Consider the following 25,318-nt stretch of genomic DNA (forward strand, 5'->3'; position numbering starts at 1 on the left):
GCACCAACTTGCATTCCCACCAACAGTGTAGGAGGGTTCCCCTTTCTCCACATCCTCACCGACACCTGTTGTTTCTTGACTTATTAATTTTAGCCATTCTGACTGGTGTCTGGTGGTATCTCACTGTGGTTTTGATTTGTATTTCCCTGATACCTAGTGATGTTAAGTACTTTTTCATGTGTCTGTTGGCCATTTGGATGTCTTCTTTGCAGAAATGTCTGTCATGTCTTCTGCCCATTTCTTGATTGGATTATTTGTTCTTTGGGTGTTGAGTTTGCTAAGTTCTTTATAGATTTTGGACACTAGCCCTTTATCTGATATGTTGTTTGTGAGTATCTTCTCCCATTCTCTCAGTTGTCTTTTGGTTTTGTTGACTGTTTCCTTTGCTGTGCAAAAGCTTTTGATCTTGATGAAGTCCCAATAGTTCATTTTTGCCCTTGCTTCCCTTGCCTTTGGTGGTGTGTCTAGGAAGAAGTTGCTGGGGCTGAGGTCAAAGTGGTTGCACAGACCTGTACCCCTGGGGCAAATAATACATTATATGTTAATAAAAAATAAATTAAAAACATAATTAAATTTTAGTTGGAAATTGGCTGTCTTGTCCTCTACAATATGAGCTCTGTGAGATCAGCAACTGTGTTATCTATTGTTAGCAGTATATTCTTAGAAAACATTGTGCTGCTAACCCTCACTGTGCCTAGAGCAAAGTAGATGTTTAAAAAATATTTCGTCAATAAACAAATGGATAGAATTATCTTGTGTCTGATCAATAGAACAGTTCCACATTTTTATTTCTGTTTATTGGTTAATAAGTATTTGACCAGTTGAAATAAAAATTAGACATTAATGCAATGTTTTGTTGATTAACATTTATGCTTACTACCAAGTATACCTAATAAATTTCAGTTTTACTCTTAAAAACCTTTTTAAAATGTTCTAATAGCAGTATCCATATTTTACATTGTCCCTTCAGTGATAAGTGAAAAATACCTTGAACTTATAAAAGTTTATTCATAAGATATTTCTGAATTTATAATTTGGATATCTTTCTATATGTATATTCCTTGAATGTTTATTATTTAATTTTTAAAATATTATATTCATGTGTCCATATACACATAAACAAAACATTCTCATGTATACATGTAAATATTTTTATTATGTAAAGTGTATTTTCCCACATGTAGAGACTGGCCCATTTATCAGTGGGACTTAGGCAGATGTAAAATTTTACAGGTTTTAGCACATTTATAGATTGGCATGCCAGTTTGCAAACTGGTGTATTTATACATATGGGCTTAAATAAATGCAAGTATAATAACCCACGTGACAAAAATCAACAGTTTGAAGTTTGCGGAAGATCATGGTAACAGTTGGGTCCAAAATGTGTAACTTCTGTATAGAGTATGGGGGCTGTTTGTATGATTGTTAATGTTCCTCAGGGAGACTGTTCGGGCATAATTTCTATGGGTCTGCCTTAGACCTCCTGACTCCATTTGGAATAGTGTTCCAAGTATGACAGCTAGGATGTCAATAGATATAAATGGTTGCTTAGTTACTCTCATTCTCTTGAGAATAACAAAGGTCACTGAAAGATCATATCCACGTATTTTACTTACAGAGAATCCCTAGTTGGAAGAGTCAAAGCATCTCAAGCTGGTGCAGCCACCAGAGACAATTGGGAAACTAGGACTGTGATTTTCTGTTATTGGTAACAAATAATATCAATATTTTTTCATGTTTTAATGTGCCATTGATGGTGTTTCAGAGACATGATAGCCACTGGCTGTGAAGATAAAAATGTTCGTGTTTATTATGTGGCCACCAGCTCTGATCAACCACTAAAAGTATTTAGTGGACATACTGCAAAAGTGTTCCATGTTAAATGGTCTCCTCTGAGCGAGGGAATTCTTTGTAGTGGTTCTGATGATGGGTATGTATTTTTGGATTCTAATTTTTTAGTCCTTAAACTCATAAGCTTATAATCTTCTAGAAATGTATATACTTATACATGATCCAGCTTATGGGTGGAAATGTTTTAAACATGTGCATATAACCAGGATGTATAAGCCGTTAACAATTACCTAATTGCATTTAACCATAGTAAATTAAATTTTGCCATGCTTATGCTATCATGCTCGTGATTTCTATTTCCTTACTTGTTTTGCTTATTATGGATGCTTATTTCTATCTTATTAGCAACATAGTTAACAGAAACAAAAATTTGGGAAGAATCATTTCGGAAAGCGAAAAATCTGAAACGAACAAATCTCTGTAAAATATAGAGAAGAGTTTATTTTTAGTAGTGTCCTGATAGTTAATATGGAAAACAGCTGTACTCTGTTTTCATTAAGAATAGAAAACAAGAAGATGATCATGTATTTTTAGCATGAAGAGAATTTATTTAGAAATGAGAGTGATTTAACATTTTTTCCTGGCTTTGTGAAAAAGTTACTGAAATTTTGTCTCTATTTTATATTCAAACAGGATAGATTTTCATAGTACAGTTTGGTCCCTATTTGAATATGAGATAAATTTAGGTAAGAAAAATCTTACTTTATGCAGATAGAAATCATAGTGTACAGTAAACACAAGTTTAATATTGAATAATTGACTCTTTTCATCTTAAAATTTTGGCATCCATCCAGATTTCCTAAGCAAATCAATTGTGAGAGTTCTGTGGGTTATCACTGGAGATGTTGCTTACAGTAAGGTTATCATGTCCCAGCGAATGAGTTGACTTAGAGATTGTTCGTCTCTTAACACAGACCTCAGTGTCTGAATGCTACTGCTACATTTTTAAAAAGTGTAATTTTCAACCATTGTCTAAGAAATATTTGTGAGAAAGATAGCAGTAAGATTATTTTACTTAATTATGCTAATGAAACTTGGAAGTCTTCTGTAATTGTAGTTATGGGTCCCTTTATATGGCTATACAGGTAATAAGCTATCTAGCACCTTTAAATAATGCTTACGTACAGTGGGATGTATAAAGCTTTTTCTGTGTTTTAAAATTTTTTTATTATTAATTGTTTTTTGACATATAATGTATTATTTGCCCCGGGGGTACAAAATGTAATTATGATATTAGTCTGATGTTTGCCTAATCTAAATTACGTCACAAAGCAAGAGCACCTGTTCTAATGAGTGTCCCTTATGATAAATTAAAGTATTTTGATTCACCTCACTTTAACATTAGCTTACTTATGAAAACATGGTATCAACCCAAACCAATTCAGTGCTAGCGTAAGGATTTAGCACAAAATTAGGTTGTGCTATGCCTAGACACAGGTGCCAGGATAATGGGAAAAAGAAGGAAGTCTTTATAGAAAGCAGAAATAAATATGCCTTAAAGAAATGAAAAATACATATGTAATGTGTCTCCTTTATAGTGTCATATAATCTTTGGAGTATTAATATTTTGGCACTGTCAGGTTGATATAAATCTGTAACTAAAAATTATTATGAATTATCCAATTATCCAATTGTTATTGGAATTTGGAGGTCTTAAATTGATTTTTGAGTTCAGATTTTTTTCAGTACCATTGTATTTTGTACAGTTGGTAGATTCAAGTAATATTATGAATACAGTTAAATTTTGTACTTGATTTTAGTGATTCCACACCAACTAACCAACTTACTTTATTGACCAAAACATGAAGGAATGATTTACTCTTTCATAAGAGCATAGAGATGAATTGATTTTTCAAATAATACCCAATGTACATGTTATATTTTTATGATTTACAAATAATGTGAGTGTTGTTAAATTATTGTACCCATATTATTAGTAATATTTTTTGGCTTTATCTGAATATTTTACTTTAAGAAAGAAATTTTTTAGGTCTATAAACTGTGAAATGGTAGATGTAGGATCATTAGTAAAGGACCAGTTAAAGTAGGGGAAAAAATATAGCCTACTTATTTATTTTCTTCTGCTATAAATAAAAGAATTATAACATACTTTGAAACTTAAAATGCTTTTTAAATTTACTGAGAAATAATTGTGCTCCTCTAAGCATGTGCCAATACTTTAGACAAATTAGAACATGTATTATAATACATGATATTCTGTTTTCAGTTCGGTTCGAATCTGGGATTATACTCAAGATGCTTGCATAAACATTCTTAGTGGCCACACTGCGCCTGTGAGGGGATTAATGTGGAACACCGAGATTCCGTATCTCCTCATCTCTGGCAGCTGGGACTACACTATAAAAGTATGGGACACCCGAGAAGGAACCTGTTTGGATACTGTTTATGATCATGGTGCAGATGTATATGGTAAAGTGTTTTCATGCACTTTTAAATTTTGCTTTATTAATGAAGTTTATGATTTCTGAGAAATACAATGTTCACTGTTTCCTTTTATAATAACCTTTTTCTTATTAAAACTGTACTTGTTCATTATTGGAATATCAGAATACACAGAAGATAATCCAAAATGTCATGAGGAGTTATTTATGTTTCCATGTGCACGCACACACATGCACACACATAATGGCTTGGATTTTTTTCCTTCCTTTACCATCACTGCAGAAGGAAGTTGTAACACAGGAAATCAGTGAGAAAGTAGGTGTAACTTATCTAGCCGTTCCTGTATCTCTACTCTTGGATATTTAGGACAATGTTTTGCTTTTTAATGTAATAGTAAGTCTGTAAAAACAATTAATCTGGGTATAGAAACCGGAGTTCTTGTCTTTTGCATGTCATTTTCATTTATAGGCCCAAACCTTGATGGGCATAAGTGGTGAATTAGGAAGGCAAATATGGTTCCTTAGAGAAAGTCACCCCACTCTAGCCACTTGTGTCCGTAAACTTTACCTCAGTGGCCTTTCAGTTGAGGCAGAGGGGCTGAGTGTGGAAAAGAATTGTGTTTCTGGTTGTTCTAAACTGGAAGGTCCCAGTTCTCTTTCTTCTTATATTAGAACTTCCAACCATCCTCCATTTCCTCACAGATTACCGTGACGCCATTGCTGACAGTGTGCTAGCTGCTGAACCAGCTGAAATGGAATTTCAGCATTTTCACCAGGACCGTTAGCTAATCATTACTCAATTTTGTATTCATACTTAGAGAATATGCTAAATAATATATTCTTGTATCATTTCAGCCAAAATAGAAATGCTGTTTCAAAACACTTCTATATAACTTCAATTCTGTAGAAGTTTTATGAGGTACACATAAATAAATAATATTTTTCAGTGTTTACTTTTTGTTAAAATGGGTTTCTTTTTCCCATCAGGTTTAACATGTCATCCCAGCCGCCCCTTCACTATGGCCTCTTGCTCCCGTGATTCTACAGTGAGACTTTGGTCATTAACACCTTTAATCACTCCTTTACTAATAAATATTCTGGCAGACAGATCTTGGGAAGAAATTATCGGGAACACCGGTATTGAAAATATGCATGTATTAGATTTTATTTTTAAATACTATCTTAAAAGCAGTCCTTTCTCACTGAATTGTCTGTTCTTTAGATCATGCTATAGAACAAGGCAGTCCTCCTCTACTGTGTGGTAAAGTGTCAAGAGATATTAAACACGAAATAGAGAAACTAACTGGTAATCCTCGAGCAAAAAAACTAAGATGGTTTTCAGAATATTTATCAGTGAGTATAATAGGAGCTAAGCGTGAACATTTTCCCTGTAATCAGAATGAGTCATTACAACTATTGTCGTTATCACATATTTATACTTACCGTCCCAACTCAGCGGTTCCTCTGAACGTAGTTGGTTCAGAATAAGAAAGCAAATGGAAACCAGGAACGATAAATGAGATATATTACTATTTTGTCAGTTTTCTAACTTAGATATATGCCTGCCTCTTTTTTTTTTTTTTAAGATTTTTATTTATTTGACAGACAGATCACAAGTAGGCAGAGAGGCGGGCAGAGAGAGAGAGGGGGAAGCAGGCTCCCTGCTGAGCAGATGGGAGGCTTGATCCCAGGACCCTGGGATCATGACCTGAGCTGAAGGCAGAGGTTTTAACCACTGAGCCACCCAGGAGCCCCCTGCCTCTTATTTTTAAAGATGCTAAATTCTTTGGGGTTTCGAATGCATTATTTTCTCTTTGGTTATTCTGTATCAACCTTTCAGCCTCCAGGTGGCAGTGACAATTTGTGGAATTTAGTGGCTGTGATCAGAGGACAGGACGATAGCCTGCTTCCTCAGAACTACTGTAAAGGAATAATGCATTTGAAACATCTGATTAAGTTCCGAATGGTAAGTAAAGTATGCAAGGATCATGTCCTCAAGCAGAAATTAGTTTTGCCTTTTCATTGTTGAAATACAAAAATTATTTTGAAAAATGTATAAAATTAGAGTTAGTAGACTACAGTAAGTGAACACTGAGGAGAGATAAATGTAAAAATCAGTCATGAGAGTCTGAATTATTTGAGACCAGATTGAGGCAGCCATGGTTTATAGGTTGAATCTTATGAATTTCTTCAAAGGTCACTTGGTACTCCTTGAAATGCTTTACCTACTACCAGATGACCCTGACATACAGACCACTCTAACCTTAGTCTCAGAGGCCCAATAGACTGTATTCTGGGATAAGTTTTATTAAAACTGGCCATATTAGAGCTCCTAATGAATTTCATTACAAAATTATCAGTTACCTTATGCGTGGAGTGATAACCAGTACCAACAAACCAGTGCAGGGACCAGAAAGTGGAAATGGGTCTTATATTTGTAAGGAAACAGCATGGTTAACTTAACCATTAGAGTATGAGAACTGGGCCAGAGATGGGGATTTGAAGGTCAGACGAAACAGTTATTTTCCTAAAGGAGGACTTTCTGTAGTCACAGCTCCACTAAAAGACGGCAGCTCTTACCTCTTGCCAGTATAGGAGCCAGTTACAGTGAGCCTGTCATTTTTAATTTTTATTCCAGATATTTGTGTATTTTTTCCAGTGATTACATTATCACTCACGACCTTTTGGGCCCTGCATTTCTGTATAACCAAAACACGTGGTGAGTTTTAAGGGACCGTGGGATTTAGCCTCTCCCTGCCCACACCAGATACATCCACTTTTTTATCCCATACCCACACCAAAATATTACAGTAGGAGAGGTATCATATTTTATAGAGAAAAAGCACTGATTTTTAAAAATATTTAGTTTCCAGTGCTACATGTTTTTAAAGTACATGCTCCTGCAATGCTTTTATGATCATCTGTTATCACCAGCTCTTGATAATTAAATTTAGAAAATTTTATTTTCTTTTTAACCAGTCTGAAGCCCAAGAATTGACAACAGTCAAGATGTCTAAATTTGGTGGTGGCATTGGGGTCCCCACTAAAGAGGAAAGGCTGAAGGAAGCTGCTGACATACATTTGAGATTAGGACAAATTCAGAGATACTGTGAACTGATGGTTGAACTTGGAGAGGTAAAGTGCTAAAATCAGTGAGTTTAACAGAGTATTCTAAGTATTGGTGAAATGCTAAATATTAAGCTTCTCTTTTTCCAGATCTGTCTGCTTCTCTGCCAGTTTGATGTCAGGTGTATATCCGAGAGATACTTCTCAGAGTGAGATCCCCCAGATTAACATAAGCATTATGATGGGAACATGTTAGACAAGCAGGTCCCACCCCAAACCTCCAGAATCAGAAACTCTGGGGATGTGGCCCAGTGATTTGTGCTTTTATGAGCCCTCCACATTATTCACATGCATGCTGAAGGTTGAGAACCACTGCCGTAGGGTAGGATCTTTGATACCCCGTAAATATCCCCATTGGCTGAGTTACACACAGTGGACTTCCCTTGCCCCTTGCTAACACTGTTTGTCATAACGAGACCCTGCTTTGGCCAGAAGAGGGTTTTCATTGAGGATTGTCTAGTGAAAGATGTTTCTAAGGCACATCTTGATTGTATTGAGGACTGATTCAACAAAACACAATTTTCAAAAAGATTAAGATGTATCTATCCTATTAAAATTCAAGATAGTGGTTCTTTTGAAAAGTAGATGGCAAATAAAATAGAACAAAAGGGAGAAGGAGCTTCTGTTTCTTTTTTTTCTTTTTTAAAAATTTCTTTTCAGTGTTCCAGAATTCATTGTTTATGCACCACACCCAGTGATCCATGCAACATGTGCCTTCCTTAATACCCACCATCAGGCTTACCCAACCTCCCACCCACCCTCCCGTCCAAAACCTTCAGTGTGTTTCTCAGGGTCCACAGTCTCTCATGTTTCGTCTCCCCCTCTGATTTCCCCCAACTCCCTTCTTTCCATCTCCCATGCCCTCCGTGTTATTCCTTATGCTTCACAAGTAAGTGAAACCATAAGATAATTGACTCTCTCTGCTTGACTTCTTTCACTCTGCATAATCTCTTCCAGTCCTGCCCATGTTGATACAAAAGTTGGGTATTTATCCTTTCTGATAGAGGCACAATACTGCATGGTATATATGAACCACATCTTCCTTATCCATTTGTCCATTGAAAGGCATCTTGGTTCTTTCCACAGTTTTGCAATTGTGGCCATTGCTGCTATGAATGTTGGGGTACATATGGCCCTTCTTTTCACTACACTGTCTTGTTAATTTTGGCCATTCTAACTGGTGTAAGGTGGTGTCTCAGTGTGGTTTTGATTTGAATCTCCCTGATGGCTGGTGATGATGAACATCTTTTCATGTGTCTTTAGCCATTTGTATGTCGTCTTTGAAGAAGTGTCTGTTCGTGTCTTCCACCCATTTTTTGACATGATTGTCTGTTTTGTGTGTGTTGAGTTTGAGGAGTTCTTTATAGATCTTGGATATCAGCCCTTTGTTTGTAAGTGTCATTTGCAAATATCTTGATCCGGGTGCTGGTTACCTGAGTGTATGCAGTTTGTGAATTTTATGAAATTTTGTGAAATTTATGAAGGTTTTCATTTTTCTGCATGGCCACTGTAGTTCAAGAACAATTCTCCCACCCTCCCAAAAAAAGAAAGTGAGAATGGCACGGACTTATTTCATAGTTGATCATTTTGAAAAGCTCTAGGTTAGTTAATTTTATAATTACAAAGCATGCTATTAAGTGTACTAATAAATAATATAAAATAAAACTAAGCAATACATTAAAATATATCAAAATTAAATTTAACTCACCTTTTTATGACCCCATCCACACACTAGAGACAAATAATGAATTACTGCTTGACCTAAGACAAAAATTGTCATTTAAAAATGCTATTGAAAAGGAGGGGGCACCTGGGTGGCTCAGTCAGTTAAGCAGTGACTCTTGATTTTTGGCTCAGGTCATGATCTCAGGGTCATGAGATCAATCCCCGGAGTCTGGCTCTGTGCTGGGTGTGGAGCCTGCTTAAGATTCTCTCTCTCCCTCTTCCTCTGCCTCACCCATCCCCATTGTACTTGGGTATGTGTTCTCTCTCTCTTACTTTAAAGAAATGAAAAAAAAATCTTTTTAAGGTATTGTAAACTATGAAGTGTTTAGGAGCAATATAAAAATTTTAACTTCTGGGGCACTGGGGTGGCTCAGTTGGTAGAGCTCTGTCTTTGGCTTAGTGTCATGATCTCAGGTCCTAGGATCGAGCCCCGTGTCGGGTTCCCTGCTCTTCGGGAAGCTTGCTTCTCCCTCTCCCACCCGCCCTGCTTGTGTTCTGTCTCTCACTGTCTCTTTCTGTCAAATAAATGAATAAAATCTTTTTTAAAAAATTTACTTCTGAAGAAATTAAGATTTGTCTTAAAAGTTACCCTTTTAACAAAGCTGTATTAGAATATCTATCAAAAGTCAAGGACAAAAAAACATAAATTTTGACAGATACTAATTCTTCATCTATCTTAGTTTTATATATGGAGATAAATATATATATACATATATATATATATTTAAACTATATTTAATTCAAATTTAATTAGATACTTTAATAAAATACCTGCTTCTGGAGCTTAAGAATTAATGTTCTTAATGATTCAAAACACTGCGCTTACAATCCTTAAAAAATGGGAGTGTCCTTATAATTGTTCATGGTCACCTGCTTCCATAGTTTCTGTTTCTCTGAGGTTAATACTGTGAGGTTAGGAAAATATTCAATCTTTTCACCTACAAGACATGTTTTTATAGAAAAATCTTAATGATTTCAAAGTTAATTTAATCTATATTTTAACTTCTGTCTTCCATTTGCCTCTACTCCAACAAAGGCAAATTTTCCCTCAAAGCATATTTTAGATTACTTTTTTTTAAAAAAAAAGGTAATATGACTTAAATAATGTAGTATTAAAAATTACCTATTTTGTACACCCAGAACTTATATTATACTCTATGTTAACTGAAATTTAAATAAAAACTTTAAAAAAGTTTCCTATTTAAAATTTAACCTATTATTTTGAGGCTAATTACCAATTTTCTAGCCTTAATTTAGTAGAATTCTACTGTTTAGGAGAATCTTAATTAAAATGAAACGTGGATTCATGTTTTGATATTTCAGAATACTTTCCCTTTATTTCCCTTCTAGACTTGAGTTCAGTGAAATCTATATTTCCATATAATTGTCCACTTGTCTTAACTGAACAATGATCATATTTAATAACCTCTGATTTTTAAAATATGAAGATCAGTATTATCAACTATAAAGGAAGAAGTGACAAGAAATAAAGTTTATAAATAAACAAGGAAAGAATAAAAATAGAAATAAATGTCTTATTTGTTAAGGAGAAGTGACACTAGTAAAAATTTCAGCATGTATTATTTTGAACATAGGCTATAGACTACCATAAAACAAATTACTCTGGGGTTGTGTCAGAAGATGAATTAGTATATTTTTCAAACTGTATACTTTAGTTACTACTCTTCTCCTTCCCACACTTTGCCCCCTGCTCTCTAGGTTTGGGATCCCCCTGCTAAATAATACAATTTATATATCTTACTTTATTTTAAAATATGGTAATATTTATACTCTGTGAAATGCATCAGGTAGAATACAAAAATATTCCTGGAAATCCAAACACTCTAAAAACACTAAAAACTCATATTATAAATGTGAGTTCATTTTAAAAAAAAAAAAAGTCCATTAAAAGCACAATCAGGGTACCTGGAGGGCTCAATCAGTTAAGCCTCTGCCTTCCACTGAGGTCAGGATCCCAGAGTCCTGGGCTCCCTGCGCAGTGGGGGGTCCGCTTCTTCCTCTGCCCCTCCCCCAGCTCTTGCTCTCAAATAAATAAATACATAAAATTTAAAATAGACAACATGTTTTTGTTCTTTTTTTCTGTTCTAGTGGGACAAAGCCTTGTCCGTCGCTCCAGGGGTGTCTGTGAAATACTGGAAGAAGTTAATGCAGAGGTAAGCCGAGAGTCTGTGTCCAGGTACATGTTTTGAAATATGTTAAAGTGGAAGCAGTATATAAATATGATAGTAACATTTGAGAATTTTTACTATTATGTTGTCTTTAAAAATAGCTGAATTTTATGTCTACTATACAGTGAATTAAATGAATCAGTTACAAGTCATTTTGGTGTTCTTGTATTTGACCTGACCTCTGAAAAAACAGTGGAAGGCAGATTTTCCTGTCAGTGGCAGAATTGACAGATCAGTAAACATACTTACTGGCGAATATATTGCTATTGAAAAATAAGTGGTAAGATTTTCTGACAGTTACCAGAAGTTCACAGAATACTTACTCTATAAATAACTTTTATAGAGTCATAACTCAGAACTTCTCTCTGGACACTAATCCCTGCCATGTCCCCTCCATGAATATAAAGGAGGTACTGATGACAAGACTGTTGCAGAGATGTATTCATCTCTCGTGGCTGCTACAACCAAGCACCATGAACTGGTTGGCATAGAACAACAGGTGTTTAGGCTCTCACAGCCCTGGAGGCTAGAGGTCCATCGTCAGGTTGCTGGAAGGATTGGTTCCTACTGAAGGTTCTGACAAAGACTCAGTTCCATGCTTCTCCCCAGCCTGTGGGGGTTATTGGCGATCCTTGGCAGCTGCTGACTCATGGGTGCATCACTCCAACACTAGCTTTGTGTTCTCAGGGCATTATTCCCTGTGTCTCTGTCTCCCTTTCTTTGAGAATACCAGTCATTTTAGATTTTTGGTCTCCCTTAAACCGGTACAGCTCCATCTTAACTGACTACATTGGCTAAGACCGTAATTCCAAATAAATTTCCATTTGTAGATATCATGGTGTCATACTTCAGCATATCTTTTGGGCAGACACGTTTCAATTCACAACATAAGACTGCTTTCTGTTCTATTCTATTCTATTCATTCAGTGAATGTTTATTTAGTTAGTCTTCACTTGGTGCCAGTCACTGCTCTAAGCCCGTAGAGTACTATTTAATGAGTGATTTTCTTCCTCCTGGCATTAAAAAGTTTTGATTTTTCTTTCATGGCACATGATTTAGAAGTAAATTCAACTGCAGTTCACATGTACAAATAAAAATCTGTCAGAGGCTAAGCATGAAATGCAAAAGGATTAACAAACTTACCTGTCATAGGAACATAGACTGTGCGCTAGCACCCGCTTTCCCGATGGTGAGTTCATCAGCATGCTGGCTCCAGCCCTCATATTGTAGGCTCTCCTTAAGAGAGGCTCCCCCTCCTCTTATGTCCTAAGAATCCCCAATAATTCTCAGTTCCTGCATCCTCACTGCATAATTATGAATGTTGTTTCCTCCCACGGAAACCTTAATAAAGCCAAGTTAGCAATGATTATTTCACAAAACCATTTTGTTTCAACCTCAGCAAAAACTATTTCATTTATTTGGGGAAACCAACACCTGATATTCTCTGCTCCTTAATTCACATGTTGACCAGAAAGTGGTCTCCCCACAACGCCCACGTTTGTGTTGTATAAATCCAGCCGTTCAGAGAGACTGAGTGGCAATATCTCAGCCCCGGTCCCTAGGAAGGGGATATTATTCCTCTAACAAGGAAATCAGGGTCAGGTGGTTAAAAACGTAGTTGTTGGGGAGAATGCCAGAGACCCTATGAATGGAAGACTGTTAACAACAACAACAAAAAGTCTGCTACACCTATCCAAAAATTGGCAGTTGAAATGTAGTTTAATGCAAATGCCAGCATAAGTTAAATAGACCAGATTAGTTTTTAATGAAACTGTAAGAGTTGAATTAATTTGTTTGGTCATTGGAAAACTACCTGGGACTTAGGAAAAGAGAAACACAGACAGGATACAGAGAGACAGAGTCAGGCATAATAAGGAAACCCTTTATCATGTCCAAGATCAGGATCCTGATCTTCCCCTCATATGTCAGGAGCATTATTTTTTCTTAACTACCTTGCTTGGGGTACTCATAATATTTTCTGTATTACCAATATTTATACTTTTATATTATCTTTTTAAATAATTTTAAACTACTTATATTTAGAAGCTCTCCATTCACGGTTGTGCTCAGTAAAATGTTTAACAGTCTACTGTCTGTGATGAAGTAGAAGTAACCGTTACTTCACCTGAAGTAATGCAGGTGAAAGCAGATATCCCAGCTCACATACCTAGTTGGCAACTAACTTTCAGAAACATACTGCTCATTGTAATAGATAAGCTACATTCATTTAAAGACCAAAATGTTCAGTACACTTAAAAATATGAAAATATGTAGTGTTCTAAGAGAAAGCAAGTATCTGTAGTATTTATTATTCCAGAAAACTTTTGTCTTCCATATCTGATTTGATTATAAAATTTGAGGCTTTTAGAAAAGTGATATACAAAAGGGCTTTATGAAATATACCACATATTTTGAATATTTGGATGTTTTAGATATTTCAGAAAATCTCTGTCCAAACTAGAACCTTGAAATTAGCATATTATAAAAGAAATTGTTCTTATTTTATTAGGAGAGCGGATCAGTTAATCCAGGAAGACAAGGATGAGGTCATTCCATACTGCATCGCCATTGGTGATGTGAAAAAATTAGTCGACTTTTTTATGTCAAGAGGTCAGCTTAAAGAAGCTCTGCTTGTTGCACAGGTACAGCCGCACAGGCTCCATTCCCTGGTGGGTGGGCGCGTGGAAGGAAGGCTGTGTTGACCTGTGTTGACCGGCTGCACTTGCCATCACGTGATCTGGTCTCGTGGATGGCTTGGCCTCCGCCCACCTCCCAGCCGGCTCTGCCCACATCACTCTCACACAATCCGATTACATCGAGTGTAGTTTAGACCTACCAGTATCCCTGACATCTGAACTTCCGCATGCTGATGAATGTCAGGTGTGCTTGAGCAGATTTTTCTAGTAACCGTGTACTTGTTGATACAAAGGGAGTTCCTGTTTTGTTTTTTTCCCAAATTCTAAGGGTATCTTCAAATTGTATAAATTACAAACATGATTTGAGTAAGTAGTTGATCCTTGAACAACACAGAGGTAAGGTGTACTGAACCTCCACCTAGTCATAAATCCACATACACCTTTTGACTCTCCCAAAACTTACCTGCTGATAGCCTCCTGTTGACCAGAATCTTACCGATAATGTAGTTGACTAACATATGTTTTGTATATGTATTGCATGCTGTATTATGATTCCTCCAGCTAGAGGAAAGAAATGTTATTAAGAAAATCATAAGGAAGAGGAAATACATTTACAGTGATGTACTGTATTTACTGAAAAAAAATCTGCATGAAGTGGACCCATGCAGTTCAAACACATGTTGTTCAAGGGTCAACTGTACTTTGATCAAAATAATATTCTGAAAAAAAAATTTTGAAATTGGTCAACTAAAAGAATTAGCTAAAAATTAATGAAAGATTTCATTAAATTCTAGGCTGCTTGTGAGGGAAACATGCAGACCTTACATGTTTCTACACCAAAAGGATCTTCATCTTCCGATGATATCTACAAGGAGGACTTTAATGAGTGAGCATTTCATCCCTTGTATGGGGTCAATATTTTCATGGTTGGCTTCCCTGTAGGAGGTTTTGAGAACCATGAAGTTCATATTTCTCTGCATACAGAAGGCTTGGCGGGGTCACCTCATTTCTCACCACAGTCACACTCTGTCTCGGCTCCTCCCGTGGAGAACAGGGCAAGGTCAGGCAGAGGGACACAGCCTATGAAATTTCCTTCCAGAGAAGGAAAACACATTCAGTAGAGAGATCCCAAATAAAGCACCTAAGTACTTAAATACTTAAGAACTGATCAGACCTGTTTAGGGAAGGAGGGGCTGTGAAAATACATGTGTGCTATTTATTAATGTTTCACTGTAAAGTCAGTGTGGATAACTGTTCATTGTTCATAATCCCAGGACCCCAGAGTTAGTGTTGGGAATAAAACTTATGCTCCTTTTAAAGAAGAAATCCATCCATATATGCTTTTAAAAGAATTGGAGATTAGAATTCCTCAGCCTTTTGACCTTTGTAAAATCTAATCATCTACTTTCCCATGCCACATCTATTGGCTCCTTTCATTGCTCTAGAAAATTGGATATTTAAACTTTAAGGACATTTATCAAATAAAAAAAAGAGTCATAAAATGTTAAACAAATAGTGTTGTGACCAGCGAACTCCTTCCTGGTGCTCTGCTGCTGTTCTCTGCCATTACTAAGCTCAAAAATACACCGCCTGTACTTGGTGTCACTACTAAATTTTGAAAGTTTCCGTTCACTTCTAAGCTTACTGTCCCTATAGCTGAGTTATAAATGACTCAGTGTAGGATGGTGAATTCTGAAAGTTAAGCTTTTCTTCTGACATTTGGCAGGGTGGTTTGTCTGCCCCGCCTGCTTTCCTGATTTTTTTTTTTTTTTTTTTACCAAAAATCAGACTTTATCCTCTAATCAAAGATATCAAATTAAATCCGATTTGATCCTTTAATCAGCTTGTTGTTAAAGGGCGTTAGTCCATTCTGTGGTGGAATCCTTGAGTTTATGGAGAATATATGCTTTTATCTCTTCTAGACTCCTGCACAAAGTCAGTGAAGAACTAGCGGAGTGGTATTTTCGGGACGGGCGGGCCGTGCTAGCCGCATGCTGCCAGCTAGCTGTAGATAACACCGAGGTACATTTTTCACTGTGCTGTCTGTGGATGAGAAGCTCTTAAGACGTGGTATGGTGTTGGAGTGGAAAAAATGCAGCACCTTCTGTGTGAGATCTGACTGTGCGTGCTTTCCAAGCCTGAGCTCCCAGGCCTTATAAGCACACATGAACTCTAGAGACTATGTGATTTTTTTTTCCCCAATTTATTTATTTTTATCACAAGACACATGTTTATAACCACCTTACTTTAAGTGTTTCATCTTATGTGAGGAACAATAGTGTGGTAAATGGAAGAATCTGGACTGGGACTCAGCATACTGACCTTGGAAAGCACTTACTTTTAAGTATTCTTTGGTATATTCTGTTTTTAAGGTATTTTCTGTTTGACCCACTAATCTAATAAGAAGAATGTGAAGTAAAGATGGGTTCTATTTTGCGTATTTCCTTAGGTATAGTGTATTAAGGGGTAATTGATAATCATTGCACACTACTGAAAAAGCTTTTAAGAATTCACAGTGTTTTGTGATAGATTGAAAGACGTGGAGGATATGGCAGAGAGACAGTTATTAATTACAAAAATAATACTAAGGTTTTTTTTTTTAAAGATTTTATTTATTTATTTGAGAATGAGAGAGAGCATGAGAGGGGGGAAAGTCCGAGGGAGAAGCAGACTCCCGTGGAGCTGGGAGCCCGATACAGGGCTTGATCCTAGGACTCCAGGATCGTGACCTGAGCCGAAGGCAGTTGCTTAACCAACCCAGACACCCAGGCGACCAATACTGAGGGTTTTAAACTTAAATTCTGACCTTATAAAAATTTCCTCTCTGACCCTTTATCATGGGCTTTTCCACCTGCAAATTGCATTTGTACTTCATAGGTATATGAGATTCAATCCTTTGTAAGAATGATTGATTATATGTTAATACTGCTTTATCTACTTTATGAGCTTGGCGGGGAATGATGAGCCAATGCCACGTCTATGAAACTGAAGCAATTATTTTGTCATTGAGCAAGCGTGCTATGGCGTACCTGATCCGCGGGAATGAGCTGGAACTGGCCGTGTGTGTGGGCACCACGCTGGGGGAGGCCGCGGCCCCTGGCACCCACTACGCCCTGGAGTTGTTGGCAAGAAAATGCATGATGATTCCCACATGGTAAGAATTTCCAAATTCAAAAAAAGATTCTACAGTAATGGGATACGTTTTTTAAATACTGTAAGTTAGTTGCATTTGGTGTGTATTGGGAAAGCACGGCATCTCCTTTTTCTAAATTACTAGCTGAGACTATGGGAGGAAACCGGGCCATGACAGCGAAGTGACAGTGGGAACTACCCTCGTTATAGAAGGAAATCTTCCGTGACCCATTCGGACTCGGGGCAGGTGCACCTCCACGATCTTTCCAGCACACAAAACATTGTGAGAACAAATGTGCCCTTCTTAAGATAATCAGGACCACACATTCCCACATTTTAAATTCTGCATATCTACACTCATTCGTGTCAGATCTTGTGTCTTAGTTTAAGGTGTGGAAAATAAAGTCACTTTTCTAATGGAGAGTAACAGGGTGTTTAGCCGGAGACTTGGAACAGGCTGTTCCCCCAGACGTGGGCAGCGCACCAAGGCATTCGACCCCGGAAGGGCCCTGCCCCAGCAGTCCTCGCTCCCTGCCACAGTGCCCTGATCTCAGGGCAGGCGGTCCTTCCTCACTGAGCCGCCCAGGAAATACACGATGCTGACAGTCAGAAAACGGTGGTTGAGTAAAGGCAACTGTAGACTTTTATCTTCTCTTTCCCCAAAGTACATGGAAACCCAAGGAGTTTCCAAATAAACTTGCTTCTCAGGTCTTGAACCTCTTCCTGCCATACGCCCCGTGCACACACGTGCCGCTTGTACGACGGACCTAGACAGACCCCACTGCTGGCACCTACAGAGGACAGAAATAGTAATCATAAGGATGGCCGGCTGATCCTTCTGCGCTGCTTACTGTGGGCCAAGCACTGTTTGAAGCACTTTACGTGGAATGACCCACTAGATACTTTGCAGTCGATACTGATTCGCCCCAGGTCTCCATCACCGCTAAAGCCAAGGTTCAAGGTTACATAAACTGGCTGCAAAGTTTGCACTTAGCTACTGTCTTAGTTCAGACAGCTGCAACGAAATGTCATGGGCTGGGTGGCTTATAACAGCAGAAACTTATTTCTCATAGTTCTGGAGGCTGCAAAGCCTAAAATCAAGATGCTGGCAGATCGGGTGTCTGATGAGAGCTGACTTCCTGGGTCATCATTGGCCAACTTCTTGCTGTGCTCACTTGTGGAAGGGGCCAGCTTGTTTATAAAGGCACTAATCCCATTCATGAGGGCTCAGCTCCCAGGACCTAATTACCTCCCAAAGACCCCACTTCTAAATACCATTCTATTGGGGATTAGGTTCAGCATAGGAATTCAGGGGGCAATACAGGCATCCAGGCTGTGGCAGCTGTCATGCTGTGCCACATCCTTAATCTGTGGCTAAATCAGCAGAAGAGCAGCACTTCCCATTTTCCTCTTCTTTCTGGATCTTGGGGCTTCATAGTGAATCAGGAATCTCAGGGATTTTATAATTTTTACCAAATCTTACACGTATAAGAGCTCCCTCCCCCACCATCGGCCTTAAACTTCCCACCATCCTTTGCGAGTGCCCTGTTTTCCCTGTGGGTAGCAGTCAGTGACATACTTATTGCGACTTGCCTTGGACCCATCCCAAAGCATGAGGTTTAACTCAGGCTATTTAGTCACAAAGGTGACTGACTCCAGGCTAAAAGTCATCATCTAATCTCAATAAAATGTGATTAGTTATTATTTTTTTTTTTAGATGAGGGTAAAAAATAGCCAAAAAAAAAAAAAGGGGCAATTAAATTTAAGTGAGGTCTAAAGAATCTTTCAACTGACTATATGTCTTAGTTGCTTTTACTACAAAACAAACTTCCATTTCCTTATAACTGCCTCACAAAGTTTCCTTTATTTATCCATAGAATAGACACATGCACAAGAAACTAGATTAAAGTTCAAATTCTGAACTATGTGGCACCAATCAGGTTTATTTCTAGGGGGAATCTATAATCCTCATGGTATTCATAGAGCTCCAGAAATTTAAGTAAAAATGGATAGCTGCGTAATTTCAAGAGAATGTTCATAATTTTGTGAACCAAGGGTGCTTTGCCTCTTTTGCATTTACTGGTAAAAGTTTCCTTCTTCCTGGTTCTCGTCACATCTTATCCGTGGTATTCATGTTTAAAATCATTTTCTTTCTAGCTTTCCATCTGTTGGATACAGGTATTATCTTGTTTTATAAAAACATTTAATTAAAGAACTCATATTTTAGAATATTAAATTCTAAAATATTGAAGTTTTAGAATATGAACTCTCTATTAAGAAATGATCATTACCTCTTCTTGCTTCATTGTTTCACAGAATGCTAGTTCTTTCATAGAATTTATAGCATGTAAAACCTAGCTACGAAGTAATAAGAACAGTTCCTTTAGCCCAGATACAAAAATCACTCCTGATTTTATACTCAAAACTTGTGTAATAAATAAACTGTGACTTTCTGTAGTACTAAATGATAGTTAATAACTAAGCAAGTGAAAAACGCTTGTTCTGGCAGCAAAATTTCAGATTTTAGGTTATTAGGTAGCTCTGTATTATTACAAATATATACATTTTCCCCAATTCGTGTCCTGAATTTTCAATAAACGGTAAATTACACTAAAGAGTGAATAAAATTAACTTGCATAGCTGTAAATTTCAGTGTATGTCTATATAATTCTACTGTGAGAAAGTCAGACTTAAATGTTCATAAAAGTTTGAATAGAAGTTTAGCACAGCTTTTTTTTTTTTATTTTACAGATAGAGATCACAAGTAGGCATTGAAGCAGGCAGAGGGGGAGGAGGAAGCAGGCTCTCTGCTGAGCAGAGAGCGCAATGACCCTGGGATCATGACCTGAGCCGAAGGCGGAGGCTTTAACCCACTGAGCCACCCAGGTGCCCCTAGCACAGCTATTTTATGCCCTATAAAAGCAAATGGTAATTTCCCTATCCTCATGGACATAATTGAATACTGCTATTAAATGTTGGTATCAGAAAACAGAGTCATTTAAACCTTTTAGCAAGAACAGATGAATTACCCTAATTTGAGACTTGTAAAAATACCCAAAGGTTTACCTGCTCCGTGATGGTAGAATATTTGACACACACAAGTTATCTATTCCTGTTCCAACCTCACAGTGTTCTCAATTAAACATCTCTTAATGTTTTAAAAATGATTGATTCATATAAATGACCAGTGTACATTTGACTGAAGGCATCACAAGGAAGGTTAAGGAGGATTTTACTCTCAGAAGTCTGACCTTCAGAAATTCACATTTGAAATATTGTCTATTCTCAGGTTCTGCCGAATGTGTCAAATATCAGTTTCTTGAAAATGGAATGATAACATCTTGAACCCTTAAAAAATAGTGTTTTCTCAGTTATGATGTATGCAACCAAAAACTCTTTACCTAGTGATTTTTAAGAAGATATTATACAAAATATTTTTAATGTAAAGCTGTTAAGTCCATACAACAGTTTAAAGTACCTTATTTTTTTAAGTGATTTATTCCATTTATTGAATCTTTAAAAAGCAAATCCAAAAATTGCATTTCTATCTTTGATTTCCACCTAAAGTTTAGGAGAGTTGCGGAATACCCCAAATTCTAAACTTAAAACATCTAGGTGTTCTATTGGTTTTAGGGAGCCGTGGTTGACTAGCATGACCAAAGCTGATGAGAATTAGCTTTGACAAAATTTGCCGTGTAATTCACTCCAAAGAACATATCTAATTCTACTTAGCTTGGTTAGAGAATTGTCCTTTAATAACAAAGTTAATTATGAATATATAAAGATTCACTTAGATTAAAAAAAAAAACTACAGAAATGTCATAATCCATTTATCCTTCATGCTCTTCGGTTTCTGTCATCCACATTTAGAAGACTACCATAATTAGGTAGGAAATTGGTGCTGTTTATATAAGTAGAAAATCGAGGGAGGCGGTAGAATTTTCTTCCTTGGAAATAGTTCTAAATGTTATTTTTAGATTTTTTTTTTTCCCTCCATTGAAGTTTCCCCTTTTGTTGCGTGCATAGGAATCTGGCGGCCGATCTGCTGCTGATGACTCCTGACAACGAGCTGCAGCTGGTCAAACTCTGCGCCTTCTACCCAGGCTGCACTGAAGAGCTGAACGATCTTCGTGAGAAGGTAAGGTCAGGGCAGTCCATTCTCCAGTTGGAACGCAGTGCTGTGATTTAACTAACTCTAGGTTCGGGCACATACAGATTTCAGGCAGGGAAACAAACATATCCCTTTCCAACCCTTTTATAAATAGAACAAAAATGGTAACGGTAGGTGACATTTCTTGAACTTCTACTGTATGCTTGGGACAGTTTCACATGCATTTGTGTTTTACTCAATTCTCATGATGCCCTGAAAACCCAGGGATATTGTTCCTATTCCACGAAGAAAGGGAGCTCAGAGAAGGGAAGGAACTGCCCTCAGTGGAAGGCAGAGGGTGAATGTCAGGTTCAGCCTCTCTGCCTCCGTCCGCGTCCCAAGGCCTTCCCAATCATGCCGCTCTGCATCATAAGGGACATGTAAGCTGACTTTTTAAAAATAGGCAACTTAGGATCCATAAAAGAGTTAATGAAATATAATGAAATTCCCATGCATTACTCTAAAGTGGTTTAAAGAATTATTCCTTTATAGAACGTAGGAACTTATGTACCATGATTTTATATAAAAACAACAAAAATACTCCATAATCTGAAGATGGTTTATATAAAGTGCAGCACATTTTTGTAGTTCAGTGCTTTTAATCCATTAAAAAGGTCATGAAGTTCTGTTTTTATTGGCGCTGGTAGATGGCTGTAAAGCAGTCAGGAAAAGGCAGAATATGAAATACGCACGTGCTGTGCGATTTTCATTTTGAAAACAACTGTGTATGTACTTATGTTATTTATAGCATATTCAAGGAGATATGTACAGTTCTTTTAAGAAAAATGTAAGATAGAATAAAACATTTTCTTATCTTTAACTCTGAAAATAACCATGTTTTGTTACACTTATATGACCCTTGATTTGTGCCCAGTAGCTGAGTGGCCTTATTCATTCAACAACGGGATACTTACTAAGTATTGTGATAGTGCAAATATACCAGGTGTGTGTGTGTGTGTGTGTGTGTGTGAGCTCCAGTGTGAGCAGATGTGTGGAAGTGTGTGTGAGTGAGTGTGTGATACCAGGAAAGATACCTGTGAAATGATAAGTATGCACAGTCATCAGTGGGTTGTGAGATTTGGGGGAATTTAACTTCTTTATATACTTTGTATTTTGTGAATTATTTTTTTAAATGAGCTGCGCTTGTTTTTACAAACCTGACAAATAAAAGCTATTTCCATGTTGAAATTAAAATAAGGAAGTAGGAACTTCACATTTGTTGCATAGTGCCTTTTTTTTAAATGTTTTATTGATTGATATGAGAAAGAGAGAGCAGGAGCAGGAGGAAGGGGAGGCAAAGGTCTAGGGAGAGGGAGAAGCCGAGTCCCCGCTGACTGTAGCGCCCTATGCCAGGCTCAGTCCCAGGACCCTGAGATCAGGACCTGCCATGTAACGCACTGGGCCACGCAGACGCCCTGCCTAGTGCTTTAAGAGTAACTCACATATCTTCCGAGGTGAGAACAGCAGGTGCTAATATTGAGGCTTAGAGTGGGAAAATATTTGTCTGTGTTTACACACTGGTAATGGCATGGGCAAGATGACATTCACACAGTCTTTTCATCACACGTTCTAAAAAGATATCAGACTTTCTGGTCAGACTTCATTAATAACTCTTTAGAAAGACTAGTCAGTTTGTGTACACATGTTACTACCTCTGGACAGTTTCACAAGTAATGCTAAAAATTGTGTTTTCAAATATTTTGTTGATTTATATAACTTAGAATTTTAAGACGGGACAGAAGTTACAGGAATGATCATCTTACTTATATTTTATTTGAGAATAAAATTTCAATAGAAATCATTTTTCCATTTCCTTTACTCTTGGAGCGTGTAACAAAGTGAAGAAACTTTATTTTTTTTAGCCAGGCATAGTACCTAGCACATAGTAGTTGTTCAGTAAAGACTGGCATTTAGTAAATGAAGATGGGGAAACAATGTGGAAATGTTATATGTATGAAAGCCCTTTTAATCGAGTTTGTTGTAATTGTTTAAGAGGGAGAGATTAAGGAATCTAAAATGTTCAGTTTACCAAATTTTTATTTATTTTTTATGTTTTCATTTAACTTCCGGGTGGTTAACATGCAGTGGGGTGTTAGTGTCAGGTGTACAGTATAGTGACTCACCACTTCCACACATCACCCGGGGCTCCCCAGCGCCCATCACCTCCTTCACCCATCTCCCCACCCACTTTAAGTCACAGAAGTTATGAAGCTCTTGAATAAGAGCGTTAATAAATAGGTTGAATAAACCATCTTAGTCACTTGAGGGGACATAGAGGGGAAGTATGAAGGGACGAGTGTGAGGAATCTCAAAGGTGAGCGGACCCATGACCTACTGTGATTGAACTGAGGCACAGGAAAGCCCTCTGCCCCAGGAGCACCTTCTCCGGGGTCGCCGAAGACCAGCGAGACAAAGCCTTCAACGATTTATAGGTGTTGCTTAGAAGCTGACCAGCAGACCTTTAACACTTCCTCTTCAAATGTCATGAACACATCAGATTTTAATATAAAAGATAACTTTCAATTCCTGCCTACATTCTGGAAGCGGAAGAGCTTACCTAAGGAGGAGCGGGCTCTCTGTTTCAACAGGAAAAAAAATTATTTGGAAAAAAAAACGAGAGTATTGCTTTGCATTTTACAGTAATGAAATCTCATAGGCTCAAAATCTCCATTTTGTGGCATTTCAGAATGTCAGAGCTAAAAACTGTGAGAGCTTGTATATGTTTTGCCTTCCTGCTTGAAATGGCGTGGCTTTGTCTCAAAGGCCGAGTGAACTTAAACTCCAGAGCGTAGAGGTCGTGGAAGAGTGTACTGTTGACATTTTCTACATTTGACATGGTTTCTGGCATTGGTCAGAGTATCTTGAAATAGCAAATTTCAGCTGTTTTTTCCCCAAATTACGTGCATGGATACTAATTCCGATTATCACAGTTTCCTTCCACCTCTTTTATTAGGTGTTTATGGGACGAAAAGCTATTAACTCATTAGCTAATACCCTATTTACTGTTATTAGATCCTAAAGGTGTTTTCCTAAATGTATGCTCTTAATACAAATTATTTCATTTACATCTATTTTGAACAACTTTAATAAGAAAAGCATGCTAGGCATATTGGAAATATTTATTAGTTATACTGCTGTTTTTATACCTATAAATTTTAGTAACATCATCAAACCAATTACTTTCAGTGCAAGCTACCCACGGTAGAGGAATGTATGCAGTTAGCGGAGACAGCCCATGCAGATGGTAATATATTTGAAACTGTGAAATACTACTTGTTAAGTCAGGAACCTGAAAAAGCCCTTCCTATTGGTATTGATTTCATTAAAGGTAAGTTTCTAGTTGTTAGTATAATCTAAAATCTACTCAGTTACTTGATCTTTTCATTAATATTGATAAGCAACCTTAAAATCAATTTAAAAAGTAAAGAGGTTGGTGATTATATAGTATGGGGACTTAAAAGACAGTAAATATGGAAATACTTGTGATCCAGAAAATAAGGGGGTAGATGGGATTGACCATAAGAGAATTAATTATATAAGTTAAAAATTGGATGAACACATTTAAAACTATTACTTAGAGAATCTCGTATTTGGTTTTATTTTGCCAGAATACATCACTAGTTCAAATTGGACATTGGATACCATTTATCCTGTTCTTGACCTGCTGAGTTATATTCGTACTGAAAAATTAGTCTTGCATACGTGTACTAAGTGAGTACTTTTTCTCCAAAATATATAACTGAACCTATGTGATGTTTTAAAATGGTTATATTGTTTTTTTTTTTTTTTTTTGTTGTTTTTTTTTTTTTTTAAATTTTTTATTTTTTATAAACATATATTTTTATCCCCAGGGGTACAGGTCTGTGAATCACCAGGTTTACACACTTCACAGCACTCACCAAATCACATACCCTCCCCAATGTCCATAATCCCACCCCCTTCTCCCAAACCCCCTCCCCCCGGCAACCCTCAGTTTGTTTTGTGAGATTAAGAGTCACTTATGGTTTGTCTCCCTCCCAATCCCATCTTGTTTCATTTATTCTTCTACCCACTTAAGCCTCCATGTTGCATCACCACTTCCTCATATCAGGGAGATCATATGATAGT

At 37.1% G+C, this 25,318-nt stretch overlaps 1 protein-coding gene across 6 annotated transcripts in view; it reads left to right on the top strand.

The window, feature by feature from the left end:
• WDR17 (WD repeat domain 17) overlaps positions 1–25,318 on the top strand; it is a 104,599-nt gene that overhangs the window by 70,093 nt on the left and 9,188 nt on the right. For 5 of the 6 annotated variants that reach the window (XM_059384478.1, XM_059384477.1, XM_059384474.1 and 2 more), the window contains 15 exons: positions 1,766–1,930; positions 4,079–4,281; positions 5,241–5,390; positions 5,476–5,606; positions 6,094–6,219; positions 7,233–7,388; positions 11,214–11,278; positions 13,803–13,935; positions 14,724–14,815; positions 15,852–15,951; positions 16,944–17,083; positions 19,219–19,239; positions 21,088–21,199; positions 24,398–24,539; positions 24,820–24,922. In XM_059384478.1, the coding sequence (XP_059240461.1) occupies positions 1,766–1,930; positions 4,079–4,281; positions 5,241–5,390; positions 5,476–5,606; positions 6,094–6,219; positions 7,233–7,388; positions 11,214–11,278; positions 13,803–13,935; positions 14,724–14,815; positions 15,852–15,951; positions 16,944–17,083; positions 19,219–19,239; positions 21,088–21,199; positions 24,398–24,539; positions 24,820–24,922 (1,839 nt within the window). The remainder of the gene's footprint in view (positions 1–1,765; positions 1,931–4,078; positions 4,282–5,240; positions 5,391–5,475; positions 5,607–6,093; positions 6,220–7,232; positions 7,389–11,213; positions 11,279–13,802; positions 13,936–14,723; positions 14,816–15,851; positions 15,952–16,943; positions 17,084–19,218; positions 19,240–21,087; positions 21,200–24,397; positions 24,540–24,819; positions 24,923–25,318) is intronic. The other variant, XM_059384475.1, reaches the window with a different exon arrangement.

Source organism: Mustela nigripes, chromosome 18 (genome assembly GCF_022355385.1).
Source record: "Mustela nigripes isolate SB6536 chromosome 18, MUSNIG.SB6536, whole genome shotgun sequence".
NCBI classification, from domain to species: Eukaryota; Metazoa; Chordata; class Mammalia; order Carnivora; family Mustelidae; genus Mustela; species Mustela nigripes.